Source organism: Fulmarus glacialis, unplaced genomic scaffold, assembly GCF_000690835.1.
Source record: "Fulmarus glacialis isolate BGI_N327 unplaced genomic scaffold, ASM69083v1 scaffold327, whole genome shotgun sequence".
In the NCBI taxonomy this organism is placed as follows: domain Eukaryota; kingdom Metazoa; phylum Chordata; class Aves; order Procellariiformes; family Procellariidae; genus Fulmarus; species Fulmarus glacialis.
In genome coordinates, this window is record NW_009221066.1 from 51660 (window position 1) to 77264 (window position 25605).

Below are 25605 nucleotides of genomic sequence, written 5' to 3' on the forward strand. Positions count from 1 at the left end.
AGCTGCAAAATTTTACCACGGATTATCTAGATAAAGAAAAATGCAATTTCCAATGTTACGATTTTATTGAAATAATTAGCCTGTGTTTTCAAATAACAGGGTTTTTTTGTCATGTTGGATTGTTGAATTACCTTGTTTCCCTAAGGAAAAAATTCAGTAACCATGTTTAATTTGCAGAGCACCAGAGATCATACTGGGATTGCCGTTTTGTGAAGCCATAGACATGTGGTCGTTAGGGTGTGTGATTGCAGAGCTGTTTCTTGGATGGCCACTGTACCCAGGAGCACTGGAATATGACCAGGTAGTAGAATAAATTTCACAAGCGTATGCATACTTTCTGCAACTTAAGAATTTCAGATCATTGAATCCAGGATTTCAAATGTTAGTAACATCCCCTATTAAGTAGCATTTCTTCAAGTCTGTTCAATGCTTTTAATGTAGTCTTATTAATTGTCCTAGAAACATAAATCCTGTTTCTAGACTAAATTATATATTGTGCTGCTTTTCTGAATTAAAGTTCAATTTGTCCTTTTTTCTCCCCGCACCCCCCCCAAAAAAAAACCAAAAAAACCTTAGTATTGAAGCTGCTTTTTCTGATGGAAGCCAAAGTTTGTGGCCACTATCATTGCATTGTAATCTCTCTTTCACTTGCCATGAACAGGGTTGACTCTGGAATGTCTATTCAGATGTCAGGATTAGTTGCCATCTGAATACTTCCTGATGCTTTCTGGAAATCCAGTAAAGCTCAAAGATTTGAGAGCCTGAACTTCACGAGGAATGAGAATCAGCTGTCGCAATAATACTCTATATATGCAATGGTAAAGCTTGAAGCTGTTGAAGCTGTGCCTTTTCTTTGTTGGAGTTTTCAACTACTGATACCATTGGCATTAGTGAGCTGACTTAAAAAAAAAAGTTGTTTCTGAGGAAAGATGTAGAATATTTTCTATTTAAAACACTTAAGAGAGAGAAGTCTTTAATTTTCTAGCATAATGCGGAAATTTGGAAGTAATCAGCCTTCTGACTATCCCCACCTGGTTTTGAACTTTGAAAGTGAAGAAATCTGAAAATCCCAGATGTAACAGCACTGGCTTGATACTAACTTCTACATCTTTGATTCAGCGGTTTAGGGGCAGTTCCTTCAGCAAGTTGTTTAGGTTATTCAGATCCTGATCTTCATGTAGTGGGCTTTTGGCTCCCTGTGCTTACAGACCAGACCTACTTTTCTAAAAATCCTTTTGTTAAAGTCACCGTCAAAAATCAAATATATTGGTTTTTGTGTTGATTTTCATAACATTTCATATTTCGGTCTTCTTCATTTACACAAAATTCAGTGTTTCATGGCTAGGAAGTAAGCTATGAATGGAACACGGGTTGAGGCCTTGATGCATTTAGAAGGGTATTGCTGTTAAAATGGAGAACGAAAGAGTAGTCAACTAACAACCATGTAATTCATTATGTTCTTTAAGGAAAAAGTGAAGGCATTTGTTTTTGGAAAGAATCTGTAATACCATCTCAAAAATTCCTAAGAACTTGGCAAATCTGTTTACCTCTTATTCTGAAAGAAACTGCAGGAGATCTGGACTTTCAAAAAAAGTGCCAAAATACGTAATTTCCAGAATTACTTTCACTTTTGACCCTTTACTGCTGTTAAGTAGCTGTTAAAAGGGATGCTGCTGTGGGTGAGGAAGGACCTGTAAGCCCAGTTCATGGTCTTCTGATCATGATCTCACATCTAGACAGATGCTGCTTCTGCATGTGGAACGTGGCTTTGGACCACATCTTCAGTCACTTACGATGCAGTAGGGATTTCAACGGTGGAGAGTGCTGCCCGTGTCCCAGTTCTTTCCTCAAATTAACTTGTGATTTGTTGTGATGGCAGCAGCCCAGACTGTTAACGTGTGCCAACGGGCTTACATAGCTGTGAGCCTCTGACTTTTGTACAGAGAGCAGTAACAGTGTAAAGCTCAATCTCATGATTATGAGGATGTTTTTTCAGAATAATGAGGAGTCTCATTTGAAAAAAAAAAAAACAACTTTCTTTCCTGCTGCACTGCAGCCATCTTGTCATGTATGAAACCCAGGCAGGTGAAGGCAGTTTGGTACGGTGCGCAGAGTGCCTACCTTCACAGTGCTCGTTGGCTCATCTTTTCACAGTTTTAGACAGCCAGGTCCTTACGACAGCGTATTCCTGTCTCTTGTTTCTTGCCGTTGTAGGCCCAGGGCCAACATGGCTCGACTTCTAGATACTGCCAGACAGTGCGGGTAAACAACATTGTCACCAATTCCATCCACCTTCCAAGATTCTGTACTTCATGCAAAGGACTACATGGATTAGGGGTTAATCTTGATGCCCATAAGATTTTCTGCTTGCTTTACAGGTGAATACTGAGTTTAAAAGACATTCACTTCAAGACATATCATTCAAGTTTGCAGGAATCATCAGTTAAGAACTTGTCTAGCAACTTGTCTGATCTTCATGTCAGAGAAGTCATGGTGGAAGAGGAGCTGTAACCTCTTCTGCATCAGCAGGTATTACCTTGCTGTAGTCAGCCTTGTCATGGTGCTCAAGCAGGTCTGCAAAACTTGCTTCAGAGAAATTTGATTTACGGTTTTCCTCAGTGTACACGAGTACGGCAGTCGTAGAGACGGCTCCCAAGGAAATTCCTTTCCTCCTGCTACGTGGTGTGTGTCACTGAGTAAGCAAACAGGCAAGGGCTTTGTGCTGCATTTCCCCCTGTCCCCCTGGCATGTGGCAACCAACACGCTAGCACTTGAAAGGAAGCTCTTAGTTATTATATTCATCTGTGATTATATCCAGTAACAGCTGTACTTCTCAATGGAAAATAGCCATCTCTTCTGAGCTTTAATACTCGTTAAAAACAGGCACAGGTGCTTAACTGCTAAATTTTTGAATAAATGCATTGTCTTTCCCCCCTAACTTCTAAGACTTTATAATATGCTTAGAAAACAACTAAATGATCTAGAAAGAGTTCTGGTCAGAGTGGGATTCTCTTTACTCCCTCATTATTATGGAGGATACCAAATACCAAAAGTTGCCAGCATTGCATTTAGTTCCTCCCCACTTTGGTCTGTCACCTATATTTCAGCAGAAGCCTTGTGTGTACCTTTCTTCTCTACTGCCCATCAGTTTTTCTCTTCTCAGGTGCTCCTAGCTCTCAGTCCTCTGTCTTCCCTTGAATTTATCTTATCTCCCAGTTTCTGGTTCGGTGTATTTCACTGCTCTCTCCTTTTGATTTTTTTCCTTTCTTCCATTCTCTCTTATTCCCCAGCTGCTCCGTCTTTTCCAGGGGCTGGCCCACACCAGCAGCCCCTCTGTGGAGGCGCGTGGTGTGGGACCCTGCCCAGCACCCTTCAGCACTCGCTCCCCCTGGACCTTCAGCCCTGTCTGCTGGAATCTGTACTCCCTCCATCCCGACCTGCAACAAGCTCAGTTTGCAATTGTGGCCAATTATTCTTCCAATTCGTCTTTCTGGAAGTTTTTTTTTAATTTTTAAAGAAGTATTACTTCTGGGATAACTCCCGCCATGTACAGTGAGTTAACATTGCATGCACAGTAATTAAAAACACATCATAACCTGTTGTTTCAACAGATTTCTGTCAAAGCCTTGAATCTAAACTATTTTAGGTAATACATTGTATCATCAACTGTAAGAAAGGTAATGAAAAATGCATAGTAAATTATCTTCTAAAATAAATGTGTGTTAATCATTTCAGTGGAAAAGAACATCTGCCCATTTCAGGCAGAAAGCTAGTCCATTCCCATCGCATTCAGTAGCAGGTTTTCTGAGACGAGGACGGGATCTTTTGCTGGATGCCTGGAGGTTGTATGTGCACTCTCTTTCCAAGTGGAGCATTTGCTTGAAATGCAGGTGTATCGGACGTGTAAGATACACTGGAAACAGCAAACGGGAAGATTTTTATAGCGTTGTATAATGAGAGTACGCCAAAAAAAATCATCAGACTTCTGTACACAAGCAAAGCACGCCTACTAATTTTCTAATCCTATATTTAGGAATTGAATGGATTGAGGAGGTAATGACAGCCACTCTCCCCAGCTCCTCATTTCTGTGACTGAACTTTAAAAGCTTGCTTATGTAGGTCACTTCAGAGGTTTGTTTATGTATGGTGTTCTCTGAGAGATGGAGAGAGCAGTATCAAGGGCTCAGTGTTAGGTTTCTCTCCTGTGTAAGACGTAGTTGTCAAACTACGGTGCTCTGAGGGTGGTTCATTTTGCCATTTTTGAAATGAAATGTCAAGTTTTTAACTGCGTGGATCTGATTTTGAAAATCAGAGGTAAATTATTTCCCATGTTTTTTGGTTTGTTTTTTTTTCTTCTTCCTCAGATTCGTTACATTTCACAGACTCAAGGTTTGCCGGGAGAGCAGTTGTTAAGCATGGGAACGAAAACTGCAAGATTTTTCTGTAGAGAAACGGATGCACCATATTCTGGTTGGAGATTAAAGGTAAACAGTATAATATAGTAGAAAACAGCGTATTATTTTGTGAGCAGGGAAGCCAGAGAGGCCAACGTTCACTATGATGTTGTTAGCTCCCTTCCACATCTCCTGTGATTTTTATCAGTCCCTGCTCTGTATCCCTTCCACTTTTCCCGTTCCCCAAAACCAGTGCTCCGAGCTCATGCCCATGTTTCCTCCCTGCCGGCTGGCCCAGAGGCTGTGTGGTGGCTGGGCGGCCAGTGCACGGGTGCCAGGTGGAGAGAGAGCATTGAATTCAAATTAAGCCAGAGATACTTCTGGGATAATTCAAATTATCTCCAGAGATACTAAATGAGGTTTTTTTTCTATTGCTTGGTCACTGGTTTTCACTTTACTTTAAAGAATTTGTCTCTGAGGCCCAAACTGCGCTGTCAAAATTTATTCAAAATTGGCTTCAGGAGCAGAAGTTCCTAGGAGAAAGGGGATTAAGAAACAATATGACTGTGTACAGCTCATTTCCTTCGGTCTCATGCTAAAACAGGCTGAAAGCTGCAATACAATGAAAGCAGATGAAATAAAAAAAAAATGTGCTTTTATGGTCTGCACACCTTCCTTCTGTCTAAGCAACATCATTGCACACTGACCATAAGCAGAGCTTTAACTTCCTATACAAATACTTGTGTTTTTTAAATTGTACTGCTTCATGGCGCTGCTTCACCGAATTTACAGAGGACTCGGGGAGTCAGGAAACAGTTACAGTTGACATAAAACTTCTGCAGTAACAAACAGCTGACGAGCTCAAAGCACAAGTTGTGTAACTCTCCTCAGTAACTTGGTAAATCCCCGGCATGCGTTGGGCCGAGCGGCCGGGGCCCGTGCTGCCTTGCCGTAGCGCTGCCGCGTCGGGTTGTGTAAGGATTCTCTGATTACACCATCCTGATTATTCCAGTTTTCTGGTTTTTTGGGCGGTTGATCATTAGGTGGCAGTTTACATCTGCCTTTTCCGTATCGGAGAACCTGAATGAGTTCTTGATGCCCACAGCCCTCCCCATTTTCAGAAGCTCTTATATTTCAGACGTTAAATCTCTCACAGCAGACTAAATGCTGTTTTGGGGGAAGAAAGGACCATTAGTCATTACTTGCAGTTTTTGTCAAAGTTAATTTTGGAAACTTTTTTGTAATCTCCATGTTAAAAAAATTTTTTCCTTGCAATCCTGCCTTGCCTCCTGCAACATGGACTCTTAAAACAAAACCTGCCTCCTGGTGCTGTCTGTGTTGAAGGAGGAAAATTGTAACAGAAAGCGGTATTCCAGCTCATAAATCACTGATAGGTGATCGCATTCATTCTCTGCGATTTAATTGTTTGTTTCATACTTCTGTATTTAAAATACGTACACCAACTGTTGTGTATGCAAAGGAATAAAAGTATAAGAATAACAAAAGAAAAGAGAAAGCAAAGAGAAATTGAACAGAACCTGCCTGGGTTTTTTTGGGGGTGTGTTTTGTTTGTTTGTTTGTTTTTGTTGTTGTTTTTTGTTTTTTGTTTTTTGGGTTTTTTTTACAGTGATATGATGTTGCTGTTGTTTGGAGTTAAAAGTCTGAGTTTGAGGAAATGTGTAAAATACAAGCAATAGAAAACCTGTGACATGTAAAAATAGAAGCACATAAGAGTTTCATTAAACAATGTTTTGCTAGGCTTTCAGCACTTCCTGTGTGATTTACAAGCCATCTATTGTAATCCAGTACTGTGATCACTCAGATGTGAAATTCAGTAGTTTTTGTGTTTTGATTTAGAAAATGAAAATAGTCAGCAAAGCAGCATACAAATATACAATTGAAATATTAATTATTTTTTAAAAAACAGGTTTAGTAGGCTGATAAATATGTAAAGTTACTTTGTAGCTGTAGGTGTCCTTTATTGTCAACTTGTAAACTCAGCTTTCCTTTTCTTTTTTGAGACATTGGAAGAGCATGAGGCAGAGACAGGTATGAAGTCTAAAGAGGCCCGGAAGTATATTTTCAACAGTTTGGATGATATAGTGCATGTGAGTATTAAAGCATTCTTCCTTTGCAAAAGGAATGTGTGATTTTAAAACATTTTACTAGTTTGAAATGAACACCTTTTAGAATATTATTTATTGTGTATCAGTCATATCCATTACTCTCTGTATATGTTGCTCTGAGGAAAATGTCTAGCTATGTCAGTCCTTTCGGCTTTTTACAAAGGTCTTCCTTTGTCATTGCTTGTGTTAAACAATGGTACTTGTCCTTGTGGTGGGAACCCTTTAATTTTATGTATAATGTATACTTTCTCTTCCACCTTATCTGCCATTCTGGGTAAAAAAAGAATGCCTATGGATCCTATCTTAACTATATAATTTCCAGTATAATTCTGCTATCTTAACAATATAATTCTCAATATAATTATTTTTTTCCTTTTTTTAAAAAAACTTAGCTGTTTCCGCACTTTTCTTTAGCTTTATAACTCTCTAGTCAATAACAAAAGGAAATTTTTCATTCTCTTCCGTATCCTGAAAAGAGAATCAAATCTATTTGCAAGATTGGCATTAATACATGTTTGAAATTCTTTTTTGAAGACTACCTCTGTAGTTTAAGTTAGACCATATAAAGATCTTTATCCCAAACCTTACTTTTAAAATTCCAAGTCCCAGACTGGAATAAAGCCTTCAGGGGTTTTTAGCTGGGAAGGGTGCAAGGGGAGTAGTGTGTGCAGAAAAAATTCCAATTCCAAGCCAACCGTACTGGGATAAGCTAGCAAATTCACCGTGCTCCACATGATAAAATCATTAAATATTAGTATTTTATAGCAAAAAGCAATAACAGAAAAAGTTAAACCAATATGCATGTCTTCTATGTGACTGTTTTGTTCAATGCCAGGTGAACATGGTGATGGATTTGGAAGGAAGTGACCTGTTGGCAGAGAAGGCAGATAGGAGGGAATTTGTCAGTCTGTTGAAGAAAATGTTGCTGATCGACGCTGATTTAAGAATCACTCCAGCTGAGACCCTGAACCATTCTTTTGTTACCATGAAGCACCTCCTTGATTTTCCTCATAGCAACCAGTATGTAACACACAAAAATTATTTTTTTAAATCTCCGTTGTCATGATTCATGTGTATAATAGTGTTGTTTCATCTGCTATCAGAAAGAAAAATCTTTTGTCATCTTTGTAAAGTCGTAGAGAATTCTTTCAAGTGCTTGCAATATTAGACACGTCTACTTGGTCAAGGAAACTGCTTAAATAACTGTTTTTTTCTGAAAAGTAACATTTAAAGCAATAGATTTCTAAGTTATAATTTATATGCCTGGTTGATAAAATTCCAACACTGCAGAAACTTGGGCTTGATTTTTGGAAGTATGAAGAGCCTTAGTTCCTGTCAGTCATTGAGAGCTAGGGTAGGCACTTCCTCTTGAGATTAACATCTCAGATAATCAATGCATAAAAGAAGGTAATATGGAATATATTGAAAGTCGTCTTGTGGTTCTGGAACTGTGTATTTCACTGTGGATTTCATAAAGTGCAAGCATTTCACTGAAAGAAAGAGCTTTCCCCATCTATTTAGTCTACTATCATTCCTGTTTGTATGCGCTTGTTAGAAAATGGTGTTATTTACAAGGAGCAGGAAATAGCAGTATTTTTCTTGATTTTAAAATACGCATTACAAATGCTTGATGTGAACGTAGTAATAGCAGTATTTCTTTTTTCTACTTCTGTGTATGATGCCATTCTGTGAAACTGGGAACTGTGGGCTATTTTTTTTTTTCTTGTTCTGAGGAATTGTTTTATACATTTAACAACATGAAATTCTAATTAAAGCAACTTATTTTCTGGTTTTGATAGAGTGAAGTCCTGTTTTCATATCATGGATGTTTGCAAATGCAGATCAAATTTGTATGACTTAAGTAATCACAATAAAACATCACTTATGAGACCAGTTGCCTCAGGCAGTGCAGCTAATCTGACTGCGAGCTTTACCAAAATTGGTCCAGTAAGAAGTCAGGTAAAAACATTTTTCTTAAAATATAAATTGTGTTAATGCTGTTTCTCTAATTTCATAATTGGAAAAGTACATCTAGTAAGTGACAAAATCTTCTGTCTTTCACTCTCATTTTTTCCTAATGTTTTCTTAAACGAACAAACCAACCAACCAACCGTTTAGAATTCAGTATGTTTCAAAATTAAGTTACAAACTGGTGTTGCCATAGCAAAGCAGTGCTGTATTGTGGTGCCCTCCAGTGGCCAAACAGGATTGCTTCCTATGAAATGTATTTGAAATTTTAATTTTTATAAGTTGTTTTAGTTGTTTGTTATATAAGCTGGTGAGACAAGTGTGTGAGAGATTTAGATTCACAGTTATAATGTTGCCTGCATTGAATCTGTTCCCATAGGCGATAACTGCATCTGCCCATTCAGTTTTGCACCAAGGGATACCACTGCAGGCAGGAACTGCTCAGTTTGGTTGCAGTGATGTTTTCCAACAGGCATTGATTATATGTCCTCCAACTATTCAAGGTATGTTTAACTGTAATTGTTACAGTTCCTGAAATATGAGCGTTGCTGTCTGTCTCTTAGCAGTATTTGAGTTTTCCATTATATCCACTTAAGCTATATATTTAAAATAACTTAATTATGTCATAAAAAATTAGCATGTGAGTCAGATCCAGATACATTGCACCTTTCTGAAAGAAATAGCAAATCAGCATGTGCAGAATATCCAGAGCCCATCTTCATGTACCACACATGTATATGTATACATATATATCTTGGATAAAATAGAGGGACACATTGGTATTCTGAAATAAAATTTGAGAGGAAACAAGAAAGATGAGGGGAATATCAGTGTTGTGGTGGGTTTTTTGGTGGTGTGGTTTTTTTGTTTCTTTTTTGGTGGTTGTGTGTGTTGGGATTTTTTTGTTTGTTGGTTCGATTGTGGTGGTTTGCTTGGGTTTTTTTCTTTTGTTGGTTTTTTTTTCTTTTGTTGGTTTTGTTTTATTTTGTTGTTTTATGGGTCGTCCCCCACCCCCCCACCCCATCCCTAGGGTATCTTAGGGATAAGGATGAGAAAATATGACAGTTCTTGTGATAAATCTGTCTGGATAATAAAGTTGGGTTTTTTAATTGTGAATGTTTAAGAGAACATCTGGAAACCTGGGGCTTCATTTAAGGATGTAGCTGCCCTACATAAACAGTGTTACATTTACTGTCCTCTGGTTACAATGCTAGCTAGAACTGCCGCAGCTTTCTGATGGCTGAAAAACATATAACTAAATCTTTGAGAATGTTGATTGCATCATGCTGTGAGGAGGAAAGGGCAGCTTGGCTGAACTCTTCTGTATTACAAAGGACAAGATTGTTTTAAGCATACAGTTTTGTATTTATGGAAAGAAATAATTGGCTGAGGGTTCAATTATCAGAAACATTTGGAAGGCTGCAAGGTGGAAATGCTAGCACAGAAGTATTTCCACAGTGTAGAAAATGACCAAATAAGCATATGCATCTCTAGAAGGACACATGGTAGTGCAGTTGACCTCTATTTCCCTAAACAAATACATTTGCATCATGCAAATGTAGGTCTTATTTTTTGGAGGAGTCTTTAAAACCTCATTTAGGTCTCAGAACATATCAAGCAAAACTTGTTTTTTCTGTTTATAATGGGCTGATCAGAGAGGAGCTGATGAAAAACAGCCTTTCTTATCCTAGTAATAGTCATTTATGGAGGGGGAAAGGTAATTTATATTGTTTGCTTATTAAGTTAGCTTGGTTATAGTCTTCATTTCCCAAGATGCAATTTATCTGTCTTGGTGATGGTTTAGCTTTATGTTTAGATCAGATCTTGAAATGATGGAATTTATAGGAAGTAGGTTTTTTGAAGAATGACTTTCAAACTCCTCCTTAGTTCTCCCTCTGCAGTTTGAAGTTCTAGAAATCACACTAGATTCACTCTGGAAAAATAAACAGAACACTTTTAACCTAAACTTAGAGCCCAGGAAGTTTTTATCTCTTTACTGATAAAGTCTGCTGTGTCTGCCTTTATCTAATATTATCTGTGGCTGCTGCATATATCATGAGTTCCAGAAATTCATGAAAGCTCCGAGTATTCACCGTGCAGAGTGTCAGAGGCTGTATGAGCTAAATGCATGGCTTCATTCAGATTTCCTCCTGAGCACTTAGTATGGCTAAGTAATTTCTTATTTAAATTGTATATGTGCTTTACACAATGACATATCTCATAATTTAAAAACCCTACTGTTTTCATTATACCCAGATGAATAAAGTGATTATAGAAAAGGAAACAGTACAGGCAAATACTTTATCTGTGATCTGTATACTGTATTCTTAGTATGATCGTAAACTTCCAAATTTAAATTCTGCTACAGCTTGAATGAAGGGAATATATTGTTTTCATCACATAGGTGACAAGTTGAGTTGCTGGCATGGAGGGAAAGGGATATTAATGATATCTGGCACCGGATCAATTTTTCCCTGCTTGGCTGCTCTGTTGAATATCTGAAGTGCTAAGGCTCACTACTACTGGCAGAGTTAAGATGTTGCTGTTCTAGATGGCTGTGTGGAAAAAATTAGTCAACAGCGTTTCAAAATTAAAAGCTTTGGACTGCATGGTTATAACCTTGTATTGTGTTATGTCATGAGAGAATTACATCAGATGAAGATTTTCTTTCATCCTTTATTGTAAAGATTTTAAAAAAACCCCACTTTTAATCTTTAGTTTATTAGTTCTTTAGTAGTTACCTCCAAACACCCATTGTTTAGTCTTTGACTAAAGCACAAGACACAAAGTGCAGTTAGAAGATGAAATTGATATATTTGCCTAGCCAGTATTTTCTTCTAGCACAGCTGTTCTGTTGCAATATCTCTTGAAAAAAATTCTTTCATTTTAGTTTAACATTGTTATGTCAAAAATTATTATTAGTAGTAAAAATTGCAGCATTGCTATACATTTGTTAGTTTCCTGTGACAATAATGAAATCTGTATGAGATGCATCTTTTTCCCATTATGCTCTTGTGGTAATATTCCAACAGTGCTACGGTTTGCATTATTTTGATAAAGGGAGGAACAGGATTATGGATTCTACTGCAGATATTTGATGGCATACACAGAAAATTTTACATTGTTTCCCACAAAAGAGTTGGTAACAAATAGGGGCATTATAAATGTGGCGTTGCCAGCTGTAAGAGCCAAGAGGAACGGGTTTCAGCTAGCTGGAAATACAGAGCATGAGATGTGCAGGAGTCAGCTGTGAGAAGCTTTGAAATTCAGTTCTGTTTACTTTTGTCTGCTTCCTTTCAAATACTTCTAATGTAACTTGTGATAAAGAGTAAAATGCTTAGCTTTGCAGAACTTCCTGCCAAAGTTGTTCCGCTCTCTAGTATTCTGTTTCCAAATAGTAGCTATTGGCAGTTCTTTCTGGAAATTACAGCATCAAATATTTGTGCAGATACGTAATGGAACAAAAATCTTTTAGGTTTTGATTTATTTGGTTTGAAATTATGGAATTAGATAATAAACACATCAAGAAAAAATAGTAAAATGTTGTAAAATTATCCTTTACATTTGCATTCTGCTCAGAAAATATATGCAAGACTGGTGTTCTGCTTAAAGCTTGGGTATGTGTTTTTCTCCCTGATAGGAATTCCTACAAACCATAGTAAACCCACCAGTTTCTCCCTGAGGGTGGATAACGCAGTTCCGTTGGTGACCCAAGCCCACGCAATTCAGCCACTACAGTTTCGAGCAGGAATCCTTTCTCAGGTTGGCTTACTTTAAAGTAAAAATCTTACTTGCTTTATTATTAGTTGGTAAATACTTTTGCCTTGTAGAGTTCTGTTGCAGTCCCTCTTCTGTTTTGTGCTGAACTACAAGCAGCTAATGTAAATTCAGTCATTCTTTGCATCATGAAATCTTCTCTGCTTCACAACAGACATGGTCGAATCAGACCCAGCAAATACTGGTTCCTGCATGGCAGCAAGTAGCACCAGTGGCAGGTCCTGCTACATCTCTGGCCTCTGATCCTGTGGCTGGTCCACAGAGGCTTGGAGACTGGGGGTAAGTCCACGTAGTTTTGTGCAATACCTTAATGGCTTTGGTTTAACAAGATCTATGGATGTGAATGTCTTGCATTTTAAAACTTCCTTTATTTTTCCTCAGGAAGATTATTACCCAGGGCGCCCATTACAATTCAATGATACCACAGCCTCTTTTAACACATCAGATAACCTTGTCTGCCCCTCAGCCAATTAGTGTGGGCATTGCACATGTTGTCTGGCCTCAGCCTGCAGCTACCAAGAGGAACAAACTTTGTCAGAACAGGTTGGTAGAATATTTCTAACATTCAGAGATAGTGTATCTGTAGTTGCTGTTCAATGGGCAGGGGAATAGCCTGTAAAAGTGGCATGTTTGTTAGCAACAATTGTACTCAATCGGTCTTTTGGGAAAATTTGTTCTTTCTGCCCTGAGTTTTAAGTGTTGTTTTGGTAATACATACTAGGTGGAAAAATACTTGCAATAGTAAGAGGTTTTAGTTCCTTTTGATTAGTATGTGCCTATCATGATAGCAAATTTGTCTTTATAGCCTTTGGAAAGGTATAAGAATATACTGAGGTAGTTCTAATGAGATATTCCTAAGCTTATGTGCATGAGGATATATCAGCTTTAGACAACTAAAAATAAAGAGATACTATGTAACAGGGCTGCAGTATGCCTTACAATCGTCTTAAGAATAGTCTGTCTTTCACTGGTGACCAAAAATACTTCAGCTGCTTGCTGAAGAAAATATGCCTCACTGCCATACAAAGTATTTGCAAAGTTGTGGGATGCCCTAATAATGGGCTACAGAGGCCAATTTCAGCAGTCTTGTTTTAAGCAAGGATTTCATTGAGAAGCTTGTTTTCAGGGAAAATCTTCGCAGGAAATCTGGCCAGGTTTTGTTAGCTTGTTTTTCATCCAAACGGGATTTTAGTTTCTTTTTTCGTTTATAAGAAAATGGGATTTTCAATGTATTGTATTCGATGTTGTTGCAAATTTCAGTCTTAAATATTGCTTAGTTTGGATGCGGCAACATAGCTTCTTATTAGCATGTTTCTGGTTTTTTTTTATTAATGTCTGAAATCATATGTGCCAAGTGTTTATGACTCTGTTTCCTGTTTTGTGTTTTTCTTTGTATTAGTTTAGAAAAATGGTGTTTTAGCCTACATTGCTTTCTTTGGTTTTGTTGAAAATAGTGCAGTTTTCAGGTCTGTTGGTCAGATTCACTGAATGTCAAATGGTGTGTTTTCTTTGCAGGAGCAATGTGTTACAAAATACCAATATCCAAAATTCAGCCTTTATATCTCCAAAGATACTTAACCTGAAGGCTGTAAAGAGAATAAGTTGTATAGAAGCACAGGACAATCATAACTCAGAAGGACAGGAAAGTAACTGTTGTGAAGCATCGGTCAGGCTGGACCCTGATTCACCTCTTTCAACCAAACAGCGCCAGGCTATCTTCATTGCCGGTTCCCCCAGCCCAGCAGTCAGCGTGATCACCATCAGCAGTGACACAGATGAAGATGACATAGGACGAACGCATTCACTGAGAGAGTAAGAATCGATGTTTACTTTTATTAAGGTGTTACTTAAATATAGCTGTCTTAGCATAGCTACTGTATTTAATCAATCTGAGGTAGAAAAAGACAAACAATGCACTTCTCATCAAATTTCACTGAGAAGTTAACTCTGTAGCAGTATATTATTTGAAAGTGAAAAATACTTTTAAAAGTCTACCTCATTAATCTATGTACATTAGGCATTTGCAACAGGAAACAAATAATTTATTATTCTTTTGTAACAGATTTGGTCAAAACAGGATACTTTTTGGTCCAGCGTTTTTGTGGTGGGTTTTTTTTTCTTTTTTTTTTTTTTTTTTTTTTTTTTTTTTTTTTGCTTAATACTGTCATACCCTATTTATTTGTTGAAGATCAGTCTTCTGGCCTTGTATAATCAATGTTGTCATTCTAGCAGTAGCATCCAGTAGATAAACATTACATATATATGGGTAAAAAATACTTCTCTAACAGTATGAAAAGGTGTGCATTTGGGTATAAAAGATGGTGATCGTGGTCCCCCAAAGGAGTTTTCTTTCACAAAGCTATCAAAGAAGCATGTATCATTTTAAATGAGGGCTTAAAAGTTTAATGTTTGTTCAACTTTATTTTTACTTATAATGATTCTGAACTGGAGGAACTTGTATTTTAAATCTAAACTTTGTCAAATGTTTCAAGGCTCTGAACTGTTGTAGTAAAGCCTTTTATCTTCTTGTTTTTGTACTGATTCAGTAAAAAATGTATTCATTTAGTAGGTTTCAAAAAATGCATGTTTAGTCTAGAATTTCCAGAAGAACTTTGAAAAGGTTTAAAAATCTGTTTCGGATGTAAAAGAAACAAGGAATTGGATATTAATTTACATTTAAGGGACCTTTTCTAGTATTTGACCCCTTTTTATTCCATAGCTACACCTAAGTCAGTGGCGTACGGAAAGAACGAATGAGAGATATTATGTTTGCTCACTTTCTTTTTGTGTGGTAGGTGTAAAGGTAGCCTTGACTGTGAAGCCTGCCAGAACACCCTGAACATTGACCGCGTGTGTTCTCTCAGCAGTCCTGATAGCACTCTGAGTACTAGCTCCTCGGGACAGTCCAGTCCATCTCCTTGCAAGAGATCCAACAGGTAAAAAGCTGTGCTCCTTTCAGTAAAAAGAAAGATCCTAGTATACAGCAGACTCGGTTTATAATAAAAAATGCGAAAGTCGTGTTGTGTTGCCATCTGGTGAGGCTAAATGATGTATTTAAAAATTAATTTATTGGCCTACAGTTGCACAGCATAGACTGTTCTTTTATTGTTCATAACAGAACCATCTTGCTACGTTGGAAGTTTTCAGAATACTGAATGAATTATATTCACACAGAAAATATAAACATGTTGCATGCAACTTCCTTTAGAACAAAACTAAGGTTGCAAAATTAAGCAAGCTGAAGTAGGATGTGACAGATTTGAAGTTACGAGAACATCTTTAATTTTTGCACCCTCTTGTTCTCCCATTGTGTATCTTGTATTGTAATCTTTAATGACATTGATGCCTTTTTTCTGCTACCAAACATAACCCTGTCTTATGTGAACACTGTTCATATGAGCAGCTTTTAAATATTTTTATCTTCACTGCTTGGTGTCTGGCTTAAGCCTTCATTTTTGCATGTTATTCAAAATTCACTCTTATAAAAACATTCAATGTAAATCTGATCTATTTTACGGCTTTTTTTTTTTTTCCCCACACTACCTGAGAGCTTCACACTAAAGCACCTATCTGTGTGACACTCATAAAACATGGACATGTGACACAGTCAGAAGTTCCCACTGACTTGGGATGTTCTGGCTGGGGCACCTGCAAATGGCTTTTCCTAATATTTCAGTCCCTGCCCTTCTGGTGCTAATATGTTGAAATTTTAGTTGTAGCTACTTGTGGCGTTTCTACAAATCAGATTCCTAGATACGAGTTTGTGGACCAAGAAACATTTGAGATATATAGTTGCTGGTATTGGTGAAAAGTTTGGTTTAATATGATTTACTCAATATCCCACAGAAATTCTGTGACCTAGGGATACAATTCACTTTTTCAAGCAACTGCCATAAGCATGACCAATTCTTTTATTTTTATTCTACAGTTCACTTCCTATTTTCTGTAAAATAGCTTTCTATATAGACAAGAGTGATTCAAACTTGGAGCAGTGTGCAAAATGAGTAAGATTGGAATCCTAATGAAAGAAAAGTTTGTTTAAAGTGATTGAAGAGTCTATCACAGCATGTATTGACAAGGAAATGGAACTGCTAGTCTGTACAGGCAGTTTTATTTGTTTTAAATTTTGGACAGCCTGACTTAATGATGCTTTTAATGGATAATTTATATATATAAATGATTCTGTTTATATAAACACAACCCTCTCCCCTAAAAAAAAGGGGGGGGGTATAAAAAGACTTATGCATGAACGACTTAGTCATCCATTTGCTGTTATGTAAGGCCTGAAATCTTTGGATTCACTGAACAAATCTCTGCAGTATTGGACGCTGAATACGCTGAAAGGTGTAGTGTGTTGTTATTCTCTGTACTGTCCAGGGCTGGGAAGGCGTATTCTAAGGAGTCTTAGAATAGTCTGTATAGTCTGGTGAGTGCTAGGACTGGGGAAAGGTTTTGAGTTTACTCAAGATGCAGCTTTGTGTTACGCTTAATCCAGTCACACAGGTTTTTGGGTGGATTAGTTTTCTGTTGGGTTACTAAACTGATCCAACTCAATCTGCGGATACAACTGCTAGATCCAACAACAAAAGTATAGTAATGGAGCACATGGATAGATTTTTCATTTTTTCAGAGTGAGTTGGTGTAGAAGATAATCCCAGACAAATTTCTGCTATTTCTGGGACTTTGGAGATACTAAAATAAAAAATTGCCAGTTATATAGATGGACTAAACCAGGTGTATTTCCTTGGTCTTATTTTCAAGCATTTGTAATTTCTGACTGTGAAACAAGAAACTAACTAGCAGCATTTGAAGAATTTCCATTCGAATGGTTAAATTTTAGTAAAGATTTAGGTAACAAGACATGTCATATACTGGGAGGCATCAGGCAGTCTTACTGGTTGATAGTTAACATTATCAGTCCTGCTTACGATACCCTTTATAATGACAAAACATTCAAAACTTCAGAGAACTTTTTATGAAGACCTGCCTGATTTTACAGTGTTTTCTTTGAACTGCGAGGAACTGACCTGTAATTGACTTCCCCTCTGTAATTCAACTTTGTGTCAATAGCAGAGGAGTGTGTCAGATTCTGGTTTCACTAGCATTTGACTTATATTAAGTCATATAATTAGTAACTTGAATCAAAAGTTAAGAATATAAAAAGTTAAGAATATAGAAATATAATTAATTGCTCAGTAGTTGTCACAGTATCACTATTTGTTACTTAAAAAATCTATTCAGAATTACTTAGCTCTGTTGAGTAAGACTTCAGGTTTTTGTGCTGGCCCTCATAGTGTCAAAGTACTTTTCACAAAAAATTAAATTTTGTAAATGGTTTTATTTATATTGTCTTAATTTAATTGCCATGCTATAAGGACCTGTTAGATTAGCTATAAAATCACCAAAGCACTTGACCATATGTCAAGTTAGTGAATTCAGAGCTGTTACTTGCGTGTTTTAAGTTAAGCATGTATTCTACCAATTTTTAATATAAACTGGGGTTTTCATGTTCTAGTTTACGAAATTCTTAATTCTCATGTCTGTCCTCTCTAACCTTTGTTAGCGTCTACGCTTTTTTACTCATCACCTCATACTGTTCATTTTAGCTCCATTAAGTGAGCTAAAGTGAAGGATGTCTCTTGCTATCTATATAATCTATACTTGCCACAGTCCCAGTTGAGGACTAGTTAAATTTCTTTTTTGTTCTTGTTAATGATGGGTCTGTGATGTACCTTTTGCTTGTGTAATAAATAATACATAAATGAGATTAATATCTTTTCTGGCAATATACCTCATCGTAAATTAGTTTCCTTTCCCAGGTTGTTTACTACTTGCTGCCTAAAAGGTATTTGGTTCTGGTTCCACTGATTGGACTGTGGTTTTGCTTCTGGCAGCTGGCATTTACCATCTTCTTAGCCCTTTCTTCTTCTGATACCAGCACGGAGCTTCGATAAATGTTAGCAAAGGCTATTATTATGAGTTGGTTTCTCCACCTCTTTCCCCTTCCAGCTGCTTTGGTAAATGCAGTGGTATAATGAATGAGTTTGCACCACTTGACCAGCATGCATTTCACAGACCACAAGTGCCAAAATAGCTGCCATCTAAATAGAGGGTTGCGTTTGTCTCCTTAATCTAAATCTGTGAAAAAGAATCTATCAGTCACGCACAGGCAGTGCTCTCCGGAGGAGCTTCAGAGAGACCTAATTTTTCTGTAGGTAAGGTCTAGTGTAGCTGCTGGTGGTTGATACGCAGATGAGAGGGAGCTGCCTGCCACTGAGCAGATTGCTTCCTCAGCACTCTCTAGCCCATCCTGACTCTCACGGGCCTCAGGGACAGCTTTTCGCAGACTCCGGGATGTGGCTGATTTCTAGAAGAAAATTAGATCAGTGTGTTGTCTTTTGCTAGTGTAATAACAATTGGGAGACTTTTATGTTTTGATTCAGGAAGAAATGAAATAATCTTCTTCAACCTTTTATTTGACCTAAAAATCTAAATTTCAGGTGGTTTATAAGTACAAGACTATTTAAAAGATAAATTACAAAGTGGGTGCAAGTTGGGTTACACACCTAAGTCTTTATGTAGAAGTTATCTCCTTTCTCTGAGCCTTGCAATTTATGGCTAGAATCCGTTTGAATATTGAACTGCCATCTGAATGTCTGTGCTTGTATAATTAAAATGTAACATTTTTATCCACCTTTGGGTAGTTTCACTTCCGTAAATTTTATGTAGTAATTTAATAAAATGCATTTATATTATGAAAATGTATTTGTTTCAATGCAATACTTTTATTTTTTGATAGCATGTCAGACGACGAACAGGAGAGTGGATGTGATACGGTGGATGGTTCCCCAACTTCAGACTCTTCGGGACATGACAGCCCATTTGTGGAAAATGGCTTTGTAGCTAATACCAATAAAAATAAGGAAGCAAGAGCATCGGTTAATCCTGAAACCAAATCAGCTGTTTGCACAGTAGTGGTACCACCAATGAGACTTGAAAACAGGTTACATCTTGATGAACAGATGGTGAATACAGGTAAGTTAGTTCAGGTGTTTTTTTTCTTTCTATAGCAGTAGGTAAGAATAGAAGTTTGAGTATTTATTCAATAGCCATACATATGAAGATTTTGACCTACTCATGTATCTGCTAATCTGTAATAAACACTTCTAAATTGTGTTGGTTTTTAAGACTTTAATTAGTGTATTATTTTATTATTTCTCCTTGTATGCTGAAGCAAATGAAACTTTGTCCAACTTTTGTTAGAAGAGAATAGTGACAACAAAAACATAACATTGTTCATTTATATCTTGGAAGATGCTACATGCCAGCCACTGAAAAAGGGTCGGTCTGTCCTAGGAAGAATAAACCAGTCTTCTATTGTAGGAAACCGTCAGCAAAAACTGACATCAGCATTCCATCAGCAACATATAAACTTCAGTCAGGTATGTGTACTTACTCACATCTAAGTAGTATTTTTTCTGTCTTGACGTTCCAAACATGCTGAACGCTCATAATTTCAATTGCTGTAAATGGCAACTGCAGGTTGTCCACAACTTGATTGCAGGAGTGTTCAAATTTTGAAAATGGATTTCAACTTACTGGGCAAGTCATACATATCTTTCACTTTTGGTCGTTTTCTTTAAAGCAGCTGACTTTATTTTTAAAAATGATAGAAAAGCCATACTGGGAAAATTACCAATGCCTACACAAAATCAAAGCATGAGACAAAATGAAAAATATGTTAGCGTATTTTTTTTTCCTACATCCAAATGCTAAAATGCTCATAGTGTGCAGTTAAAAATGGGCTATATTTCAGTCTTGTTCTGTTAGTACTGTGCATGAAAATGCTTATAGTTTGAGTATCCGGAGATGAGATAGAGCTTAGCAAACCCAACTGTTTTTTACCTTTGCTGCCAGGTAGTAAAGCTGGGGTGGGAAGAGGTTGTGATTGTAGTTCAATCCAATGTTGGAAGATACCCAAAGTTAATTTAAAAGCTACTTTTACCATTACCCAACAACATAGTAAATATGTCTGCTGTGGCTGACAACTGAAGTTTACACATGACATCAAGTTTAAGCCTCTTTTAATTAATTTTTGAGCTGTAGCTGCATTGAGCTTTTGGTTAGATATCTGGAGGTACATTTAATGTAAGAGCAGTACCTGTTCGTATAAGTCTTCCAGAGTAACTGTGAATATTAAATTGTAAGTTAAATACTGAATGCAAGCATGCTATATGTAGATAAGAGGATTTACCAATAATGACTTGAATAGTTTAGACACAATCTCCACTTCTGCATGATTATGCAGAAGGATTGGTTTAATTAATTCTAAGCAAACCTTAATATGATTAGCATAGTATTAATTTTTAATCTTTTCAATGACTGCAGCTCCTCAGCCTCTTGGCAGAAAGTGTAGAGCGTTATTTTCATTACAAAAATTTATGCTGATCCTTCCTTCTTTGGTAGATGCCCTATGTAGTTTGAAGTCTGTGTCATTTACTGGGAGTAATTGATTTTTAGTCTTTCTCTTTATAACTGTTAATGATTGCCACATCTTCCTGTGATCATAGCCCTAGACTTCTGTTTGCCTAGTTGTCTCAGATATTTTCAATCCGTTTATTATTTTTTCTGCTCTCCTCTAAAATTTCTCTCCTATTTGTCCTCTTTGTGCCTCATTATGGTGCCCAAACTGAATGCAGCACTTCCAATTGATGCCAAGCCAGTGCTGAGTAGAGTGGAATAAGCACCTTGCTCATGTGATACATGGTATTTCTGTTAAAACAGCCCAGCATGGCATTTTATCTTTTTTTTTTTTTGCAAGAGCATTAAAATGACTTGTGTTCTGTTTATCATCTCTTATTGTCAGATTTCCTGTCTGTGCTACTATCTAAATAGCTAATTTTTTTTTTTTTTTGTTTAAGCATTTAACTATTCCTGTCTCTATATTTCTCTTGATTTTAAGTTGACTAGTTTTAGTGCATTATTCCATTTTTCAAACTCTCTTTATACTTAGAAATATTAAGACCTGCCCATTTCTGTGTGTGGACAGGTTCAGCACTTTGGATCTGGGCCGCAGGAATGGAACGGAAATTATGCTCATCGGAGGCAGCAGGCTTACATCCCAGCCAGCGTTGCTGGTCATGCTTTCTCCCTTCCGCAAGGAAGTCCAAATCACACTACCGTGCACGCGCATCTCTCTGGAAGTACCCACCTTGGAGGACAGCCTGCTATTCTTCCGTACCCGTCGTCGGCACCCCTCAGTACTGCTGCACCTGTTGCCCACCTCCTTGCCTCGCCATGTACCTCAAGACCCTTGTTACAACATCCAACGTACAATATATCTCATCCCAGTGGTATAGTACACCAAGTTCCAGTTGGCATAAATCCCCGTCTCTTACCTTCCCCAACCATTCATCAGACTCAATACAAACCAATTTTCCCACCACATTCATACATTGCAGCATCACCTGCTTACACAGGATTTCCATTGAGTCCAACAAAACTCAGCCAGTATCCATTTATGTGAGAACTCAAATACAGTATGTTGAGGAAGCTCAATGATACAGAAGTTTGATTTCAGAAGAAACATGGTATTTATTAAATATTAGCCATGGCACAACAGGAAAATTATTTTTTTGAATCATGTAGACTTGGGTGCAATTTAAACAACTCTGAGCTTTAAAAAACTCACTTTTAATGTGTTTTGCACATTTGGTATAACTTGTCTTTGGTCATGTTATCTTCTTATATAGTAACTTTAGACAGGTGACTTATGGGAGCAGAAATCTGGTTTTGCTCCTGCTATTTTTTATAAAATTGCCTTCTAACTAGTGCAAGACACGTCTACATTTGGGAAGCCATTCAGTGTACAGAACTAGAGCAACAGATGCACATATGTCAGCAGTACAGTATAGAAGTAACTTGTTTGTATTGCGTATCTTGGTGTTTAAATGTTGAGTCACTTATCTAAAAGTTGAGCTGTTGTTCTTCACATTGCATGTGTCTTTTGCATGGGCAAAAAAAAAAGCCTAAACATTGCTCTTAAATGTTGTTGTCCTAATAATCTCAGCTGCATTGTAAACTGTTCCCACACATAGTGCCTTAAATATTTGAGGTTGTTAATGTTATTACTTATATATAAATGTTGAGGACTGCAGCACTTAAAAATTCAGATCTGCTGATTTTTTTGATAGCGTAATGCTCATTTTGGGTTTTGTGTGGTATGATTTTAGTATTGGGTGTGTTTTCCTTTTTGAGAAGGCAGCATGTTTTGCTGTAGCCAAATTTTGCTGTCTTTTTTCCCCCAGAATGATCTAGCTTCAAGACAAGACTTTAGTAGTGCTTAAGAAAAGTTGATTCAGTAGCTATTGAGTAGTGACACACAACACAGTATTTCATACTGGTAAATGGAACTGCAATACAAACTAAGTAGTTTATTTTAAAAGTGTTTGTCTAATTGGATATAATAAAATGTTTAGAGGTGCAGTAGGCATGACTGACTAGCTAAGGAAAGAAAAAGCCAAGTGCTCATTGATCCATGATGTGGTTTCATCTTAGCTTGGGCAAACCATGCAGTATTTAATAACTAGTAGCAGAATATTTACTATTGAAGCTTGAAAAGATGTGAGTTCTTTGTGTGCAATCTTTCATTTATGCATGGGAGAGATTTTAGTCTTTTTACATTATAGTATTTGTTTTAGCCTGTTGCGGGTGTTTGCTCATTTAATACATTCCGTCAGGGACGTAAATTACATGCTTTTTGCATTATTTTTTTCCTTAGAAAGTGTGTCTCTTTCGTTTTTTGTCTTGTTCAAATGAAGTTGCTTTTGCAGCACCAAAGACTTAATCATCCATTTCCTATAAAAGGTAGCTACTTTTTCATAGACCTCAAGTATACTGTAGTGTAGAGATGGGATTTACAGAAGGTATTAAGCTGAGGCTGTGTTTTAGCTTATGGGCAAGTAATAAATTGTACCATTTACCTTGAATGTATCATAGATAAGCTGCTATATAATGATTGCCACTTCAGATAGCTGTGAAATTAGGTGATTAACTAGTTCTTTCTTAGCCTTCTAATTTCTGTACAAGTCTAATTACATGAAATAGAAGCCGGGTTTTGGGTTTGGTTGTTTGTTTTTGTTTTTTTTTTTTTTTAATTTTGTTTTCATGTTTGAAGTGTCGTAACTACTATACTGTAAATGATGGAAGATGATTGCATATGTTTTTTTGGGGTGTGTTATTTGCATCAGTATTTTATCTCCATAAACTTTGAGCTCATCACTGCATATAAGTGGATGTATTGATGTAACTTAATTTTTTTGTGTTTTCATATTGGCATTGTGTAGATACTTAAGGAGCTGCATCTTGCAGGCTTGACTTAACTTTTTTTTAAAACAAAATCTGGAATACAATCCTTGCAATGTTGACTGGAATAAGAGTGCAAAGCATTTGAGTTTAACTCTGTCAATAAGCTAATAACTGGTAATCTTTTTCTTTACTCCACTAACACAAGCAGTGTTTTATTTAATGAATGTCTGAATGAAATAAATGTGCCTACATTTGATTTATTTTTTAAATAATAACTAAAATACAACAGTATTAGATCATAAAAAAAAAAATACCAGCAGTACATTTTTAATCACACTGAAAATTAAGAAACCTAACTTTTCCCAAAAGTTTCAGTGTTTTTAGTAATCAACTCTATGCATTTTGTACAAGTGTGTGTATATAAAGTATACATTAGAAACTAGGAGTATCCTGATGAATTTGAAACCTTATCAACACATATATAAAGCCTAAATGTAAGGAGTCAAGAAAATGCTCAAATTGGATATCCACCTTACCACTTCAAACTTGTGCTATATGGTCCAGCAGATAGTTTTCTGTTCACTCCCTTGTGTTGGGAACGACGTTTTTTTGGTGCTTACTCCATTGCAGGCAATGGACACACCAAGAATCACCAATGCAAATGGAGTAAATGAATTTTGTATTGTGATAACAAAAAAATACTGCATTTTTTTCTGGGGCCATGGGGATCTTCATTGGTCTAATGTATTTACTGTACTTTCTTTTTACTGTGCTTAAGGTTTTAAGCTAATGTGCTTGTTAAATTGACACAATTATCTGTATATCACAACAGTATCCTATCGGATGCAGGAAAAAGTTGCTGTAAATGTGCCCCAAATTAGATTTGCTGCTCTTTCTATGTATTGTAATTTTAGAAATGTCTGCATTTCAAAGAATGAAATATTTGGGATCCTGCCACAGCTTAAATTCAATATACCGGGTGACTTTTCCCCCATCCTGCAATACACTCTGAGAGAATGGACTCTTGTCACTGTAAGTGTCCAGGGCCCATCTGCAGAAAAAAAAAGCTCTCAGGGCGAGGGCCTTTTCTGTAAAAAAAAGTCATCCTCTGAGAAGCATTTATACACTTTACCGTTTTAATGCCTTTTTTAAATAAAACACTGCATGACTATGGAATTGCATATCTGCATATTACTTTAATTTGCAAGATTTTATATGAATTTCTTGTGTTCAGTTTTTAAGTTTACTTCAGGGTGTTTTATTGGTCAAATATGCTACTGTATTAACTTTTTTTGGTTTTAATTTTTAAATTTTCTGTTTTTACTGCTAATTAACTTGGTTTGTGTTAAGTAAAAGTTAAATCACACTGCAAGCTGTAGGAAGACTTGTTCTAGAAATACCCAGTGATAGAGACTTGATTAATAAGTTTGAACTGTTACTGTTTAACAATTTGTAGACTTGTGGCTTTTTTTTTGCTTTGGATTTCTATGCTACACTAGTTCGCCATGTAGCAATTGCACTGTGCAATATTACAATATGAGGACTGGGAAAATTTTTTATGGATGTAATGTCTCTTACAGTTTGCGATAGTATTTCTTTCTAGTTCTCAGTGATTTAAATGTGACCAAGCCTTCTGTACTTTGTCACAAAAAGCGGGTTTTCCAGGTGACTATTTTGGTGAGTGTCAAAATAAGAATTTATGGTGTATTACTGTCGAGATTCACTTTGAATTAAAATATATATTGCAGCAGATGACTTGTGGTGGCTTTCATTTTTTGCTGTGTTACATCAAGGTTGGATTAAGGTAAAGGCGATGAAAATTCATGGGGAGGGCTCTAAAATTCTGATATAATCATTTGACTAAGCTTCTCTTCTTTCTGAAATTCTAAATTTTATTAACTTTCCAGGTTTGCTTAGGAGGATCTTAAGATTCTGCCTTTAGTGTAGCCAAACCTTGAAGGTTCTTTGTTCTGGATGTCCCACTTTTACAACCTTAGAAAAAGGTTACCTGGCCCAGGAACCAGCAGATACAT

The 25605-nt window shown here is 36.8% G+C and overlaps 1 protein-coding gene across 1 annotated transcript in view; it reads left to right on the top strand.

Moving 5' to 3' along the window:
* The window catches only part of HIPK3 (homeodomain interacting protein kinase 3), a 60535-nt gene extending 35489 nt beyond the window's left edge, over nucleotides 1–25046 (top strand). Inside the window, exons 2-15 of the mRNA XM_009580931.1 lie at nucleotides 178–301; nucleotides 4365–4484; nucleotides 6416–6502; nucleotides 7356–7540; nucleotides 8320–8479; nucleotides 8868–8991; nucleotides 12129–12250; nucleotides 12420–12544; nucleotides 12647–12808; nucleotides 13781–14077; nucleotides 15061–15201; nucleotides 19065–19300; nucleotides 19580–19707; nucleotides 21315–25046. Of these exons, the coding sequence (XP_009579226.1) occupies nucleotides 178–301; nucleotides 4365–4484; nucleotides 6416–6502; nucleotides 7356–7540; nucleotides 8320–8479; nucleotides 8868–8991; nucleotides 12129–12250; nucleotides 12420–12544; nucleotides 12647–12808; nucleotides 13781–14077; nucleotides 15061–15201; nucleotides 19065–19300; nucleotides 19580–19707; nucleotides 21315–21791 (2488 nt within the window). The 3' untranslated portion in view covers nucleotides 21792–25046. The remainder of the gene's footprint in view (nucleotides 1–177; nucleotides 302–4364; nucleotides 4485–6415; nucleotides 6503–7355; nucleotides 7541–8319; nucleotides 8480–8867; nucleotides 8992–12128; nucleotides 12251–12419; nucleotides 12545–12646; nucleotides 12809–13780; nucleotides 14078–15060; nucleotides 15202–19064; nucleotides 19301–19579; nucleotides 19708–21314) is intronic.
* The last annotated feature ends 559 nt before the right edge of the window (nucleotides 25047–25605 follow it).